This window comes from Desmodus rotundus, chromosome 13 (genome assembly GCF_022682495.2).
Source record: "Desmodus rotundus isolate HL8 chromosome 13, HLdesRot8A.1, whole genome shotgun sequence".
NCBI classification, from domain to species: domain Eukaryota; kingdom Metazoa; phylum Chordata; class Mammalia; order Chiroptera; family Phyllostomidae; genus Desmodus; species Desmodus rotundus.
This window is the reverse complement of record NC_071399.1, coordinates 92,596,062-92,613,212: the sequence shown is the minus strand read 5'-3', so window position 1 is coordinate 92,613,212 and position 17,151 is coordinate 92,596,062. Positions and strand designations below refer to the sequence as shown.

At 43.8% G+C, this 17,151-nt stretch overlaps 1 protein-coding gene across 3 annotated transcripts in view; it reads right to left on the bottom strand.

Annotated features, from left to right (window-relative positions):
• The window catches only part of NBEA (neurobeachin), a 470,020-nt gene that overhangs the window by 185,723 nt on the left and 267,146 nt on the right, over positions 1-17,151 (bottom strand). For all 3 annotated transcript variants that reach the window (XM_053916392.1, XM_053916393.1, XM_053916394.1), the window contains one exon: positions 13,039-13,163. In XM_053916392.1, the coding sequence (XP_053772367.1) occupies positions 13,039-13,163 (125 nt within the window). The remainder of the gene's footprint in view (positions 1-13,038; positions 13,164-17,151) is intronic.

Genomic DNA, 17,151 nt, shown 5'->3' with positions numbered 1-17,151 from the left:
TCCGCGCTCGCAGTTCCCGGCTCCAGGCCCGCCGGCCTGGCGCAGGAGCGCTGGCAAACACCGAAGGGGCGAACCGCGGAGACCTCGGAGTAACCTCTGGGCGTTTCTTCACCTGAGGACCCCAGCACGTCTCAGAGACTCATGGCGATCTGCCTTCAGACCGGGGACCAGGTCGAGAATCTGGGACCGACACGAAAGGGAACTTGGCACAGAAAGAGCCGTAGGGGCCTTTCTGTAGGAGCCGGCGAGTGAAGCGCTCCCTGGTGCCACCACGATGCGGAATCTTTGTCATTACAGGCAGCTTTACCTAACTTTTCTGCCATTGCAATTAAAACCTATGAATGAAAGCTGAAGGTGAGCTCTAAGACGTATACAACCTTTTCCTTTTACCCCTTCCAGTTTTAAAGCAGTACAATAAATACGGCCTTAAAAATCTGTAGTAAACGCACCCGCACTGAACTTGCGTCCCCGCGGAGTGTTACCAGGCTGCAGCTCCGCAAACTTCCCGAGGCTCCGGCAGAGCGGCACACATTTATCTAAATTAAAGTGTACGCCGTGCAAAAGTGCTTTTCAATCACAATATCCTTTATGAATTAGAGCTTCATTCATCAAAATTACAGGCAAAGAGAGGTGAGGTCTCCAAGGGCTGTCTCATTACAAGGCTTGTAAACACCGTCCGCAGAGAGAACGGGTTTAACACCCAACAAATCAAAATCTGATTGGGAAGAGAACTTGTTTGAGGTCATCTGTCTTCAGAAGACACGCCGGACCGAGCGCACTTCTTGGCCTTTTCGGCCATTCATCACGGAATTAACACGCGCGAGCCGCAGACCACCAGCGGGCCTTAGATCTGAAAAGGTGAACTCTGTGTAAAGCAGGGTAGCATACACTGTATGCTCATCTCCTAAGAAAACATTAAAGTGGCATGAAATTTGTAAGGTTTCAGAGTAAAAAAAAGCCACCAAATTACAGATTAATAAAGCCAGATGCAAAATGGAACTTAGTTTATTTTCCACATGATGTTACAAATAAATCTAGGAAAGCCCTGGATACACATTAGATTTCTCCACAAATATATAATGCTTGAAGCTCTGTATGTGAAAGTGTTATCTAATATAGAATAAAATTTCTTCTTTCATGAAAATGCTCTTAATAAACAAGAATCTGTGTGAAACAGTATATTTGAAAAGTGAAATAATGAGAGAACATTATCTAGTTCTGTTACTCTATATTATTACTAGTACAGTTGTATTATTATTTAAAATACTTCTGTTATTTTAAATAAGTACACGTTAAAATATTGAAATAACAAATCAGAGATGTTAATTTATCTTTGTAATATTCAGAAAAAATGCCTACCTGCAAACTCCGGACAATCAAGGTAAGGAAATAATTTTATCTGCCCATCATGCCCTTTTCCATTAATAAATATAAAGTTAATGGAAACAAAAATACAACATAACAGTTTATTTCTCTTCAAGGAATTATTCTGTAGTTGACTTTAAAACATCTATACTAATGAAGAAAAAAAGTAATTTACAACAAAACATGAGTCATGAATTGTATGTATGAGGCCACTGCACAAAAAGATATAATAAACCTACACCAAGTCAGTTTTAGTGCAGCATTAGCTTCTCAGCACTTTCATGCCATTGTTGTTATTTAGTTTGCATTGCGTAATGAAACACAGCTTTAATTTGAGATAAAAATGACACACGTTTGTGTGCATCTCTCTAGCTCTGTACCCACCTATGCACCTCACTGTGTCTGCTGAGTGTGCGTTCAATGTTACTTATCTGCACAATTCCAACATACCCACCTATGCACCTCACTGTGTCTGCTGAGTATGCGCATTCAATGTTATTATCTGCACAATTCCAACACACGGCCTGTGACTCACAGTCTGGCCCCTGCTTATTTAACGTCAGCCTTTCACCAACTTGACCTAAGAGCTGAATGTGTTTGTCCCCAAACATGCTGCCATGTCTCAAACCTTCAGGTTTGACATATGTGATTTCTTTCACCTGCCTTGTCCTTCAAAGTCCAGTTTAGTTGATCACTCCCTTCTCTGTACCAACTTTGTACCTTACAAATTGCAATATATTATTGATATTTAAAATTTTTTTCCTGAATCTTTTACTTATGTGATCTTAGTAAGAATTTAATTTCCAGTGTATCACATGTCAAAGAAGGTGGCAGTCAGTGGACGTTCATTGAGAAAGCACATGAAACATAAACAGAATTCACATACTAAGTGGTTTTTGTGCAAGGTACTTAATTACTGTTCTCTTTGTGCCCTTTACAGTTTCCTCCTAAGTGAGGAAACTGGACCATGTGATTTGCAATTCTGACTTCACTTTGACTGCAGACATCCATTGAGAGCACATTAAAGAAACACATTCAGGTCCGTCTCTTAACTTCCGTCTCCCAGTCTGGGAGACGGGGGAGGTACTCATGGACGGAGCCCTCACTGGGTCACTGCCAGGTTAAAGCAGCGCAGTGGGCGCTAACGCACTTTGACACGCAGCACGACTATTTACACGGTAAGCCTTGTAGATGTTGATTAAACTTTTGATAACATTAAGTAAAACAATTTAATAAGAGAATGTTGAAAAGAGTTTACTAAGTACATAATTTAAAACTGGGTAAGGAGGAAGCCAATGCTTTATTGCTTATGGTAGTGCTGTCTAAGATTTACGTAAAGCAGAAAAAAATGCAGGCTGATTTGAGGATTAAAAATCTCAAAATACATGTGTGTGTCCAGCCTCGTATCTCGGCGCCGTGTCTAGGCAACAACACGCTTTCAGCAGAGTGGCGCCTCTCCCTGCATCTGGGGTTAAGCTTCTCCCCTCCGCCACGCAGCTAGGACACTGTTCCTTCTCACTGCGATGCAGCGGGAGACGTGCCTCCACCAGGCTGGACGCCACCCGCGGACAAGGCCAACGGTGCGCAGACAGGTGCCGAGGGCTGTGGAACCGAGTGACCCACACAGAGCTCATGTTCAAAACTGTCCCCCACCACTAACTGCGTGGTCCGTTAAAAGATATAAGTAAATAAAATAAAAAAAGCGTAAGTACATTTGACATTCGGTTTTGATTTTGTATATTGGTATCTTAAGAATATAAGTATTCTTGACATCTTGATACCAGAATTTATTTATATATATACATATATACACACACATATATGGAATGAATTTATTTATACACACACACACATATATGGAATGAATTTGTTTATATATATATACACATACACACATATGGAATGAATTTATATACACACACACATGGAATTAATTTACACACACACACACATGGAATGAATTTATTTATATACACACACATATGGAATGAATTTATATATATATACACATACACACATACATGAACGAATTTACTTATACACACACACATATGGAATGAATTTATATATACACATATACACACACACATGGAATGAATTTATTTATATACACACACACATATGGAACGAATTTATTTATATATATACACACACACACATATGGAATGAATTTGTTTATATATACACATATACACACACACATATATATGGAATGAATTTATATATATACACATATACACACATATATATGGAATGAATTTATATATATACACACATATACACACACATATGGAATGAATTTATAGATATACATATACACACATATGGAATGAATTTATATATATATACACACACACACACGGAATGAATTTATATATATACATATACACACACATATATACAGAATGAATTTATACACACACACATATGGAATGAATTTATATATATACACACACACATATGGAACAAATTTATTTATATATACATATACACACACATATATGGAATGAATTTATATATATACATATACACACACATCTATGGAATGAATTTATTTATATATATACATATACACACACATATAGAATGAGTTTAACACACACTTCTCTCCCATCGGGGGCAGGAGATGGGCAAAAATTTAGAACAAAAATTTAGCCTCATTTTAAATTAAACTAAATATAATTATCAGAAAATTCTATAGTTTTTAAGCATCTGGAAACTGGTTTCACTAGATGGCAATCTTTTTTGAACAAGTGCTTTTCAGTAGCTACCGTTTTATAGTATATTTTAGCTTTGATGTGTGTTTTTGGCGAAATTACCCCTGTGTGAGGTAGACAGCTGCAACTCAGTTCCAAACCTACTCTCTTGTGCACGTATTTGTGACACATGAATACTTGGGGGAATCGTAAAGGTTATTAAAGCTGAAATCAGGGCAATAAATACCTTTAAAGAATAGTGCTTCTAGTGACTAATGATATTCATTTCCATTAAAAGGAAAAGATTTTAAGATAAATATACCTCTCAACTAATTACATCAGCCATGGTGACATGACCTCATGCAATAATATGTACGATTCTATGTGTTTACTGAGAAGTTTACAAGTTTGAACATTTCGAGAAAGAAAAGAATGCTTAGTATCCCACTGAGAAACCCACCCCCTGAACGTTTCACGCCGACCGAATGCGGGGCAGGGCCGCACAGCGGACTGGACGCCCACCCTGCGCCCGCTGTGACGGTCGCTCGCTGGAGAAGCGCTGTCCCTCGCACGCGAGCCCAGAACTGGACTCTGTGTTGGACACTGCAGCACAGGCGCGGCACTGCCCTTCTGAAGAACACGGAGAACGACAGAGAAGGAAACGGCCACCGAGCGAAGGCTGAGGACCGAAACAACCGGTTTCTGTCCGGACAAAGCCGATTGGGCAGTAGAACCACCCTGAGGGGGTGCTGCTGGCGACGCCCAGCACGGACACCCGGGGGAGCAGGGCTGGGACCCTCAGTATTTCTGTCTCTGCTGTGCTTGGCGCTGAGCCCGGGGCGCCCTCACTCACCAACACAGAGTCATTTGATAAAAGCAAGTATTTCCATAAACGAGACAGAATTTCTATTCAAATAGACAGTTTCTATTTGTTGTTTCAAACACACTTTAACAATCTAAGTAGTCACTGATCGGGTTTAATAAACGTAAAAATGTGGACAGTTTAGACATCAAGTTCCCCCTTTCCTGTGTTTCAGTGTGAGTGCAGTCGATTTCACTGTGATTCCCACTCCCACTCATCTTTTATTAACGGAGCACAGTGACTCATCCAAAATAGACGTTATCTGTACCCCACCACCTTAAAAACCCGAGGCACCCGCTTTAAATGTATAGTGAACTGGTTTCAGAAGTGGTGCTCCCCTGGGTCAGGGACCGCTGGACGTGCGGGCCGTCCTGGCGCCACGGGCCAGGTCAAGGTCGAGGGCAGCGCCCCGGGCGTGCGCGGCCGACTGGATGCAGACGTGACCCCCGCGGGGCGGCTTTTCTCCGCGAGGCCCGTGGACCCGTGTCAGTGCACAGGAGGCACGGTGAGTGACAACACGGGCACTTGTGAAGGTGAATGTTCACAGCAATTAGTGTAAGTGGTAAACAAACTCTTATTCGGGTTAGTTATGCTTCCAAACGATCTGCAAGACTGAGGAATAAAAAAATGGCCGCCTCACACCCACAGCTGCTGCTCCGTGCAGAAGAGCAGCGAGGACACGCGCAAGGAGAAGCGCCGGATCAATATTAACGTGGTTTCATGTCATGCTTGCCCAGCCCCGGCGCGCTGCCAGGATACTGACTCCGTGACCCGGCCCAGAGCAACGCGGGGGAGGCTGCTGGAGCAAGAGGTGGAGATGGGACGCACTTTTTCTATTGACAGGCCTGCTAACTGACTCTGCTGATTTCACGCCATGGTCTTCACAATTTGGGCCTGCCAGCAAAAATGGAATTTCATTTATTCCTAATTCAAAATATTCACACATAAGCAATATTTCTTAGAGCAGACCAATGAAGGGCTATTCATAAACAGCATTTTTAAACTGAGAAAAAATGCAATTAAAAAGGTGCAAGCAACTACTATTAAATGTAAGTGTGGTACCGTGTAAGTATGCAACGCTAATTTAATAATCCTCATGGAGTGGGTGCGGAAAACTGCACTCTGTGCTTTTTAAAGGAAACTTGATAAACTGTATTTTAAGAATATACATGATGGTAAACATAGACTCTCTACATTTTAGACTGAATATTAGTGTGGTTTTTAAATATTTCAAATAGAATTTCATTATATTAAAAATCGCATGGCACATGACTTGTGGAAAAATGCTGAAACATAGAGGAAACTGGGCTCAATCCAGAGCCCGCTAAGTGTCACGACGAGCAGAGGTGACGCAGCAACGGTCCTCTCTGTGTCTGTCTGAGCGCGGAGCCTGGTGTTCGGTCCCCGTGGTGCGGCACACGCAGAGCAAGACCGACAGGCCGTGAGCACCCCAGGAACGGTGGAGATGGCAACCTTTACCTGGTTGTCTATTGGGACCTCCCTCCCCCTCTACACTCTTTTGGCATTTTTAATTTTCTATAATGAGCATGCTTCTTTTCAGGAAAGGAGGGAGGGAAGGAGGGAGGGAGGGAGGGAGGGAAGGAGGGAGGGAAGGAAGGAGGGAGGGAGGGAGGGAAGGAGGGAGGGAGGGAGGGAAGGAGGGAGGGAGGAAGAGAAGGAGGGAGGGAGGAAGAGAAGGAAACTTGCATCATGAGTCCAGAGGCGGAGCTGGCAGGTGAGCAGCAGAATGGAAGGGAGAGAAGTCTGGCACCCTATGGGGTGAAAGCAGAGATGAACCAGACAACATGAATGTGGTCTGAGTGGGTGGAGCGAACTTGATCTGGAAGTGGGTGGCACTAACCTGGGGAATATGATCTTTGGGTTTTCTTTCTAAAACCTGTCACAAAATTTAGTGTGGAAAATGTACTTTAAAATTCTGGGAGATGGGGGTAGGAGATGTTTTGGATAGGTAAGCAACTGGCTCAGAGACACGGAAAAAAAAAGAACAAAAATCTTTCTTTATAAAAAAGTAGAAGAGCAAAGAGATATAGATGATGATACAGAGTATTTAAAGCACTTTAAAAGCACCAGAAACATTTAAAAACGCGCTCTGACAAATGACACAGAGAGCGCGCCCTATGAATGACTCTCAGCTCATCTGCAGGTGTGCACCTTTACAGGTAACAGGCTATCAGAGCAGGTCTGAAGGCAGCAGCTAAGTTCAGAGCCAGGAAGCGTGTGGAAGTGCTCTCGCACTTAAGAAAATTCCATTTTGCCAGTGGAAACACTGTATCATACGAGAATGACATTTGCACTGAGGTTTTGCTGGGTCTCCCACCTTGTCAGCGTGCTGCTCAACTGTGCGGCCTGCCGTTTCCCCACCAGAGAACCCTCTGACGGTGCCACCTACAGTTCCCTCCACAGCGCAGCTCCAGACAGCCTCCCCCGTCCTCCGCCCCATCACACAGCACTGTCCTTCCCCTCCACACCCTGTGCCGTGTGCGCGCTCCCTTTCTCCGCACTGTCACCCTGCCAGTTACAGGCTTGAGAGGATCTCCAGGCGTCCTTTCAAGTCCAGGTAGGATTTATTTCTTCAGGTAGACAGCCCCCTTCACTGAGCTCACCACGCATTTCCAATACCCCTTGATGACTGTATTTATCGTATGTGTAGTCATTGCTTATAATGCGTAGTGTGTTCACACTATAACAATTAACCTAAAAATATAGGCACAATTATAAACAGTTCCGTGCCACTCAGCAATAAATCCATTCACATGACTTCATCAGTTCCTTCTCTTTAACAGCTTTTGATGCTCTAAGCAGAATAAAATAGACATAGAAGATGTACTTCAGAATTTGAAAATACCACCCTTCCTAGACCTGTTCCAGAGACTGCATCCTTCTGTTCTGCTACTGAAAATGATGCATGAACGTGGGTAAAATACCGTGTGCCCACCTTACAATCGATCAGTCATCAGTGAAACAAACACAGGAACTAAAGTACACAAATTGTACTAATGTGGACGCCCTAAGTGAAACATGTGTGTTCTTGTATTATTACTTGTTAATTACTGTATTGTTTCCACGCAGAAACCGTACACCTGCTGCTGTGCTGTCCGGTGTAACCCCTGCCCTTACTGGAATTAGGAATACGAACGCCTAAAATCAGAACACACTCACAGCCTTTACGAAGTGACCTGTCGCCGCGTGCAAACCGTGCAGGCCACACAGGAGCAGGCCTGGCCTTCCGTGCCCCTGTGCCCTGGGGACCCTGTCACTGCCGCGGCCTGCCCTGCGCACCGGGCAGCCCCAGTCTTCTGTCCAGATGGCCGGTGAGCTCGGGGTGGCTCCGACCCACCCGCTGGGCTCCGAGGCAGTCACTGCTGTCCTGTGCCCCTCCAAGAACCACAGTCTGCTCCGTGATGAGCGTTTATTGTTTTCTACTAGAGCAGGGCTCTGTAACCTCGGCACCACTGCCACTAGGGGCAGGCGCCGTGCTGCTGGCAGTGTTCTGGGGGGCTGTCCCGAGCATCGTGGGCTCTGGCCGTCGGGTGTCAGTGCCACCCCCCGCGGGAAGCACTAACTCAACTACGTGCTATTATAAAGTAGAAACTGTCTCTGCCTTGGAGTCCAGCACCAAGCGCATGTGTGGCGGGTAAGAGAGTCAATAAGCAGTTTTCAATGAATAAAGCCACTCGATTCCTCTCCATCTGCTGAAAGCCTGCAATCTGAAGCTTCCACACGAAAACATGAGAGGTGGTCAAACTTTGCTGATACGAAAATGCCACTCAAAGTCATGTTTTGTGACTTAGCACTATCTAATCGGTTTTAGTCACTTTAAAGGATTATAAAAACTACCAGATGAGGACAAGGCGATGCTATTAACGCAGGACACTGCCGCCCGAACGAGCTGAGAGCGCATTCCCTGCTTCTTTCTCCTCTTCTCTCTTCAAAAGTTTACACCATTAACACTTCAGAAAGTTATTTTAACCACACTCAGGTGATCTATTCATTACAGATATGGAGATTCAATCAATAATACGCCAGCTAAAGTGGACCTATCAATGACCAAATAAGAAGAAGCTGGCTAGGATTCCTGTATATCAAGCAACAGGTTATTAGGTTTAAAAAATCAAATCACCTTCCTCAACTCTAACTGCAAACCCTTCAAACACTGAAGTCAGAACGCACGAAGCTGGACCGCGCGACGCCCCTCTCCCAACACTGCGCTGCTGCGTCAGCGCCTTTCACTCCGCGCGCTCCCGTGTCTCTGGATGACCGCGAGCAGCACATCACAGCCGCCGCCCGCACGCAACCGCAACTGATGCAACCCCAGATTCACTACAGAGCCGCGTTCCGAGCATCAAGGTCAAATCCAGGCAGCCCCAAGCTTAGACAAACCAGGTGTGAAGCTTGAGGCCTCTCTGAGGAACCTAAGGATGGTCTCATTGGCAGCTCTCAGCATATCTTATTATTAATTGCCAAAGAAGTGACTGATCAACTTTGTCGTCTTTGTCCCACGTTTTCTCCCCTCTGGCTGAAGCCATCTGCCCGCTTCTGGGACGCCTGATCAGACCTAAGACGTCCCTGGTCACCGGCGTGGGGAGCTGCGATCTGGGGCGCTGATGAGGCGCTGCTCCCCTGTAACTCTATGGAGGGGAAAGAGCCCTGAGTGGTAAGTGACGGTCACCAGGGACGAGCAAACCGAACGAGGCTTGGGAGTATTCTTCCACAGCGTGATCCTTGGGCACCAGAAACGCACCGGAAGTTAAACTGTACAGGTTCTGTTGAAACATGCAAATAACACGCACACAAAACCCTCCTTGTTCAATCGCTTCCTTATTAGTGCCTTTTCCCTGAAGGGAAAATAAAACCTTGGAGGTCGGAAGATGAATGTATGAGTTTTAAAATACTTTCCTCACACTCTTCCATTGCTATGGTCCATGAAATTCCTGGTAATCAATTAAAGTTGCACTTGTATGAGATTTTACCATTAGAAAACACCCGAATAACCCGTTCAGTACATACAACATTAGAACGTTAAACACCGGGAAAAAATTACATGCCTCTAGGTTTTTATTAATCACATTTCAACACCAGAGGCTGAAAGTAGATCAAGTCACACCAAATCTTTTGCACATGACAGCCTCATAAATTATTCAACTCATTAGTATTACTAAGAAGCATGAAAAACTCCATCAGCGCTAAGGATGCTTTCCAACTGAAAAGGTCAACCGAAAGTTTTAATAATGAGATTGAAGTAAATATGAAATAAAATTATTGTCCTTATGTCTCCTTGAAAATATATCCAATTCTGATTACTTGCTCATTTAAGATAAAGTACTGCTGATACATTTGTTTTGTGCCTGCAAATACATCACCTGATGAGAATGTCGGAAAACCCAAATCGTGGCTAATCATATACCTGTCTGTCATGTGAAAGTTCAGCTACAATTTAATCTAAAATGTTTGAATTTAGGGGAGAACCGAGTAACTCAAACATTTTCACTCAAACACGCAGCCTGCTGATTCAGGCCCGACTGCGTCCCCTCACCAGAGGCTCCCGGCAGACGGGCTGGACCGGTGTCTCAAGTAACTCACGGTCGCGCCCTCAGCCCCTACAACTGCAGAATTCCGAAAACTCCGATCCCTGATTCAGATTCTCCTGGCCACAGCGAAGGCCCCACTCATAAAATATTCATTGGCTTCTAAAACATTTTTGTTGCCACGATGTACAAGAATACAAAAAAATTTTTGACCAAAGATAGACTACAGCAGATTCTGTGCATTTAATGCCTCATTTTGAAGACGACATTTACAGGGAAATTGAAATACTGCAATTCTCAGTGCAGAGGAAGGAATAAATCGAACTTCCGTTTGTTTCTGAAGCCTCTCCACAATCTGTAGTCTTGGGCCAGGATTATACCCATCGCCACGTCTGCAGGAGCCAGCACACGCGACCACTTGTCACTCGTTCTCCGAGGAGCAGGCCGAGCGCTCTTTCGTCCCCACCCCCAGACCCGGCCCCTTGGGGGCGAGCGCAGGGGAGCTCTGCCAAGGAGAAGGCAGGCTTCCTGGACACTTTTTGGCGTGCACGTGGCCTTTGTCTTAGATGTGAAGAAAGTAAGAACGTCTCCTCTTCGCATTTATCAGAGAACTCAGTACTCAAGAGGGATATGTGCTGAGAATGCTGATGATGCAGCATTTAAAATTCATAAACCGCTACACATCTTAAAATACACTTACACTACACTCAGAGGATGTTTAGTATCACCTGTATTTTTTATTTCAAAACTAGAGTGTTATTTTTTAGTTTAGGTTCATTAGCATTAGTGACTATGATACTAAAATATGACTCTCAGTCTTAAAAGAATTTATGGTTAAATATTTTAAAACTTCTTTCTGGTAGGCTTTGACGTTAGTTTAATAACAGAACTACTTCACAACTTAAACACACGAAGTACCCACTTTTATAGAAAACCACAGTAAGCACTTCCCAACAGGCCCTTTCTGAAGTCGCCTGCGGGGTGCTGCCCGCGTGGGGTCACGGGGACCCTCTGGGAGTGAAGCTGTGGCCGATGGTGATCGCCAATAACATCACTTCTGCGTCACCGCGACCTCGAATTCTCTCCAGATGTTTCTAATTCCAAACGAGATGAATTCAAGATGAATCACTGGAAAGTTCTAAATTGTGTATGTGAAGTAAAGTTTTAACAATGTTAAGTTCATGTTGTAAAGCATGCCACTCTAAGTAGATACTTCTAAGGATCTCTTTTAAGGGCACAAAAATAATACCTCATTTTAAGTTGCTACTAAATCCTTACGTGCTAAAATCCTTAGGTGACCTTTTGAGGTCATTAAAGAAATCCCCTATAGTAAGCATCAATGATAATTTTTTCTAGTATGTTATGCCTGTAGTTACTTTTACTGTATCGTTACGATCTTAGGTATAATAGTTTCACATGAAATCCTCATGTATTTACTCAATTGTATTTTGAGCCTTACTAAGTCACATCAATTCACATACTATTTGCACAACAAATTTTAAAAGCTTTGCACATTTTCTTTTTACTAGAACTAAATATTTTCTCCATTCGATCCATCAAGAACATGAATGGTCTTATTATAGGTTATAAAATATGATAAATTTTAAAACACTTGGCTCACTTAATACTCTTGATGAAAATTAACATAAAAACACAAGTAATTGTAAGAACAAAAGTAAATAAAAAATACATAGACATTATTCATTAATATTTTTCCCAAGTGTATATGGTTTATAAAATTCTGATCTGATCAAACTTAAGTTTTTAAGAGCATTTAAAACTGTGTAAACAAACAAAATACTGCTATGCGTATTTTTTGATGGATAGCAATCAAAAGTAGCATTTTTAGTAAGTCACGAAGACTTTCACTCTTCACTATTTATTGCACTGTTTACGTGGGAAGGGCTATTTAGGGTAGAGTTCTGCTGTAGTGTGACAGTCGGTAATGTCTTTAACGTCGGATAACCTTTCTCGACCTTTACTTTCAATCCTCTGGAGGGCTGGGGCTTAAAGGAACACATTGGGAGGGGGATTTATTTTACTTATTTTTTTTTACTGAGAAAAATAAAATAGAATAGAATTAAAGTAGAGAATGCCATGTAATGAGATTATTAATAAGGCAGTTTCAGTTGAATACAAGCGCGTGCATGCGCACACATGTGCACAAGTAGCACACATGTGCACACACAGACACGACCGTCGGTAACATATGTACGTGTGAGTACACAGTCACCAACAGTATGTGCTTTCCACCTCTGGCGCTGGCCAGCAAGGCTCCAAAGACGCTGACGAAGAAGCCGATGTTCCCCTTGTTTTCGGCCGCGTGAGAAGCATGCTGGGCAGTAACTGACCATGTAGAGTCCCTTAATCTCTTAGAAAGATGCCGAAGGCTCTAAAACACCCCCAAAAGAGCCGGACGTATGGACCTCCGCCAGCAGCGCTTTCAATGCCAGGGAAGGAAAGGCCTCAACAGCCCGCAGAGGGGCGCCCTCGGGCCGGCGGGGGCGGGGCGGGGCGGGGCGCGGGGGGGGCGGGGGGGGTGCAGGGGGCGGGGCGCCGGTGTACTGACCGTACTCGATGGCGGCCTTGAGCGGCGCCTCCGCGTGCGTGGAGCCGAACGCGTTGCGCACGAAGCGTCGCCGCCGCCGCAGGTCGTCCTCCCAGTAATCCAGGCGCCAGAAGTCGTGCAGCTGGCTGAGAGAGGGAAAGGAGGACACGGTAACCACTCTTACCCAGGTGAAGGCCTGGACAGACACTTTGCCCTGCAAAATTAGACATGCCTGTGGTCTCGCTGGAAAATTGAGGTAATTTTTCAGATATTTATCTTTTACAATTGTATTTGTACACGCATGTTTCCAAAGGAGCAAAACTGAAAGAGTGCCATTGTCTGATTGTTGTCATTGTAACAGTTCCGCTTTCTTTTTAACGCTTCTACTGAAACAACATTTAACACGCGAGTTTAGTAACAAATGCATCAAATTACAAGTATTAATGGCAGTTTGCATTCTTTCACACTGTTTTTAACGAGGCTTGTAAATCACCGCGCAGACCTCTCTACAAATAGTGAGCAATTTAATGGCCTCGGTTTCTTCGTAGACTGAACGAGGAGCTATAAAATACTGCCCACTTGGATTTGGTGGAACGATGATTAAAATAATGTGCTGAAATATTCATTGAAGTAATTCCCTGCTGCCCACAGCAACCTGAGAAAAGTGCAATTTTATCCATTATTAATAATGCTGAATTAGGGCTGCAAAAAATTCCAGTATGTGGTAATTGTCTCGGTAAATTATTATCCTGATGCTAACAGCGTCCTCGGATGATTGTACAGCTTCAGCTAATGGAAACCATTAACCACCATGGCCGCGGTGGGGCCCCGTCTGACTGTGTCGCACTCGAAACCAGGGTGACAGATCCACGGGCTCTGTCAGAACACGCCGCAGCAGGCTCCCTGTAGATCAGTGGGACGTCACACAGTATCGCTTTTTTCCAAGTTAATTTCTATAAACACTGGTGATAAATGCCCAGGCTTCAGGAGTCTGTTTTTCTCTATATAGTATTTGGAGTAATATACTCAAAAGATAACATTCTAATTTTCCGGAGCAGCACTATTCATAAAAACATACAAAGTGCTTTCGGAGAAGATTCGATTCCGTGCTTTATATCGTAGGAGGACTGCGCCTCACGGAGGCAGGGGCTGTGTGCGCTTCCCGTCATCAGCTCTCTAGTTAGTGCGCTGCTGCGCGTGCTCGTTTCAGTCGATATTCGCTAAATTAATTAAAACGATTTTTTACTTTGAAAGTTGACAGACATGTATGGTCATTGAGAACAACAATTTACTTTTGAAAAACATTTCCGATTTTATGGCTATATAATTTTGTTGTCTACAACTTAATTGTAAAAACATAATGTAAAGGGTATATAAAGAGCATTAAAATTACACGTGTTTGCAATATATTTCAATATACTTGTTTTTCTAAACATTGCAATTATAATTACTGAATTTTGGTCAAAATTATGACTGCCTGACAAATAATTGTTACAAGCAATGTAACTCTGTTATCAGTTTAAAGTAGGATGATTTCTATCCTTACAAATACAGACTTCTCCTAGTGGTTTATAGAAAACCATGCTAAAATCTTGCTTTACAGATTCTCCTTAAGTGTATGTTAAAATTATGTAACTGAATCCACTGGGAGAGACCAGAGATCTAACGTTTTCTCTGATTTCTAGCCAGAGACATACTCTTCTCTATTCCTCCCATTACGCGCAGCTGAAGACATTTGGACATTATATGTAAAACAAACAACTGGAGGTGGACAGCAGGAGCCAACTGGCTAAGGCCCTTGGGGCCTAAGGGACAGCGCAGTGGTCAGTTCCCTGGGACATCTTTTCACCTTGTGAACCCTGGACTTTGAGGGAAACCAAATAGGCCAGCGGGTGCAGACAAAACAAAAACAAAAACAAAAACAAAAAACAAGCCCAACCAAAGCCTCGTCCTGTACCCAAAGAACCCGAGAAGGGGGAGAAGGGGGAGAGGGGACGGGAGAACACTTCTGGACAACAACTTCTGTAGTCTTGCCAAACACCACAGAGAAACTACAACCCCACCAGCCTGCACCAGCAGCAGAGCAGTGAGTGCGGCCGGGGGCCTGGACGGAAGGGCCCAGGATTCTTATTTCTGCTGGCTGCTGACTAGGCGCACCCCCTTCCCACCTGCTAAGCAATCAGTGGAGCCCATGTGGATGAAGGGTCTGGATTTCCACTCGCACTGAACAGGCATGAGGCATCCTACCTCTGCCCCACTGGGTGTGGTCCGAGGAGATAGACTCAGGACTCTTTCCACGGACCAACAGCAATGGGGTACCCCTCCGCCCCCGCCAGGTGACAGCTGGTGAGGGGCTGGAACCGCCCCCTGCCAGGTGTGTGTGGAGGGGGGTTGGGAAATTTGGCGGTGGAGATGCATGGATGCCCCTTCTCCCGAAGCAGTGACGTCAGAGTAAGATGGCAGGTCAGTGAGCGAGGAGGTGTGAGTGAGACAGAGCAGATCTCAGGGAGATTACTGACACCAGGAATCTGGGAGATGTGGCCACAAAGTTCCCTCGGTTTTCAAGTAAAAATACACCACATAGTTTTCATTTTAACCAATAACTTTATTCAACAACGTATTCACCATTTTGTTCCACTACCTTCTGTCATCTTTCGGGCAACTTCATACTTCCATCTTTCCAAAACTTTTTATCTTTTTCAGCAAGAAACTGTTCCAGGTGTCTCTGCAGTCTTCCAGGGAGTTCAGATTTCTTCCATTAACAGAATTTTGTGAAGACCGAAATAAATGGGAAACTGAAGGTGCAGTGTCTGGTGAACACGGTGGATGACTCAGAACTTCCCAGCCAGGCTGTGACAGTTTTTGCCTGGTTGTCAGAGAAACACGGGGTCTTGCCTTATCCTGATGGAAGATTCTGTGTTTTCTGTTGACTAATTCCGGATGCTTTCTGTCAAGCAATGCTTTCATCTGGTCTAATCGGGAGCAGTGCTTGCTGGAGTGAATCATTTGGTGTTTGGAAGGAGCTCATAGTAGAGGACTCACTCCACATACACATACCGCCTTCCCTGCATGAAGACCGGCCTTTGGTGCGGCTGGTGGTGGTTCATTCGCTGCCCCACGGTCTCTTCTGTTCCACGTTACTGCAAAGTATCCACTTTTCATCGCTTGTCACAATTTGTTTTTAAATGGAATGTTTTTTGTTACATTTAAGTAGAAAATCACATGCGGAAATATGGTCAAAAAGGGTTTCTTTTGCTTAACTTCTGTGGAACTCAAACATCAAAGTGATTGATTAACATAACCAAGCTGGCACAGATGATTTTCAATGCGTGATGTGGATATTTTGAGCATGTTGGCCATCTCCCATGTGGTGGAACATTGATCGTTCTCACTTTATGTCTTGATTTGATTGCTGTCAACTTCAGCTGGTGTACCCAACCGTGGGGCATTGTCCAGAGAGAACTCTCCAGCACGAAGCTTCGCAAAACATTTTAGATACTTTCAATCAGTCACAGCACCTTCTCCATACACTGCACAAATCTTTTTTTGTATTTGTTGCGATTTTACCTTTTTGAAATAATGAAGCATAATATGCCAAAAATGTTGTATATTTCCTTCCATCTTCAATATTGAAATGGCTACACAAAAATTCACCTATTTTGGTAAGTTTTTAATGCACGCTGATATGACAGCTGTCACAATACAGTCTAGCACAACTGACTCAAATGAAGTTAAAGGTAAGGAAGAGCTACTACAGCGACCACACAGAAAAACCTGAGCAAACGTTTGGGCCACCCCAGTAGCATGTAGGCAGGTCATCAACAGAAGGCAATGATGAGAAGGAATGGAAAGTCAGAATTTTCTGACAGGGATTTTAAACCAGCCAGGATGAAGGATGATTCATCAGCAATTGTGAACATGCTTGAAACAATGAAAAAACCAGAAAGTCTCAGTGAAGAAACAAAAAAGCTCTGAAAAAAAAATGTTACAGAAGTACCCAATGAAAATGTTACAGATGACACAATAAGCAAATTAAAAAGCTCAGGAGATGGGCTCAACAACAGAATGGGGGGGAGGCACCAAAAAAGGATTAGTGAACTTTAAGACAGAACAATAGAAATTACCCAGCGTGAA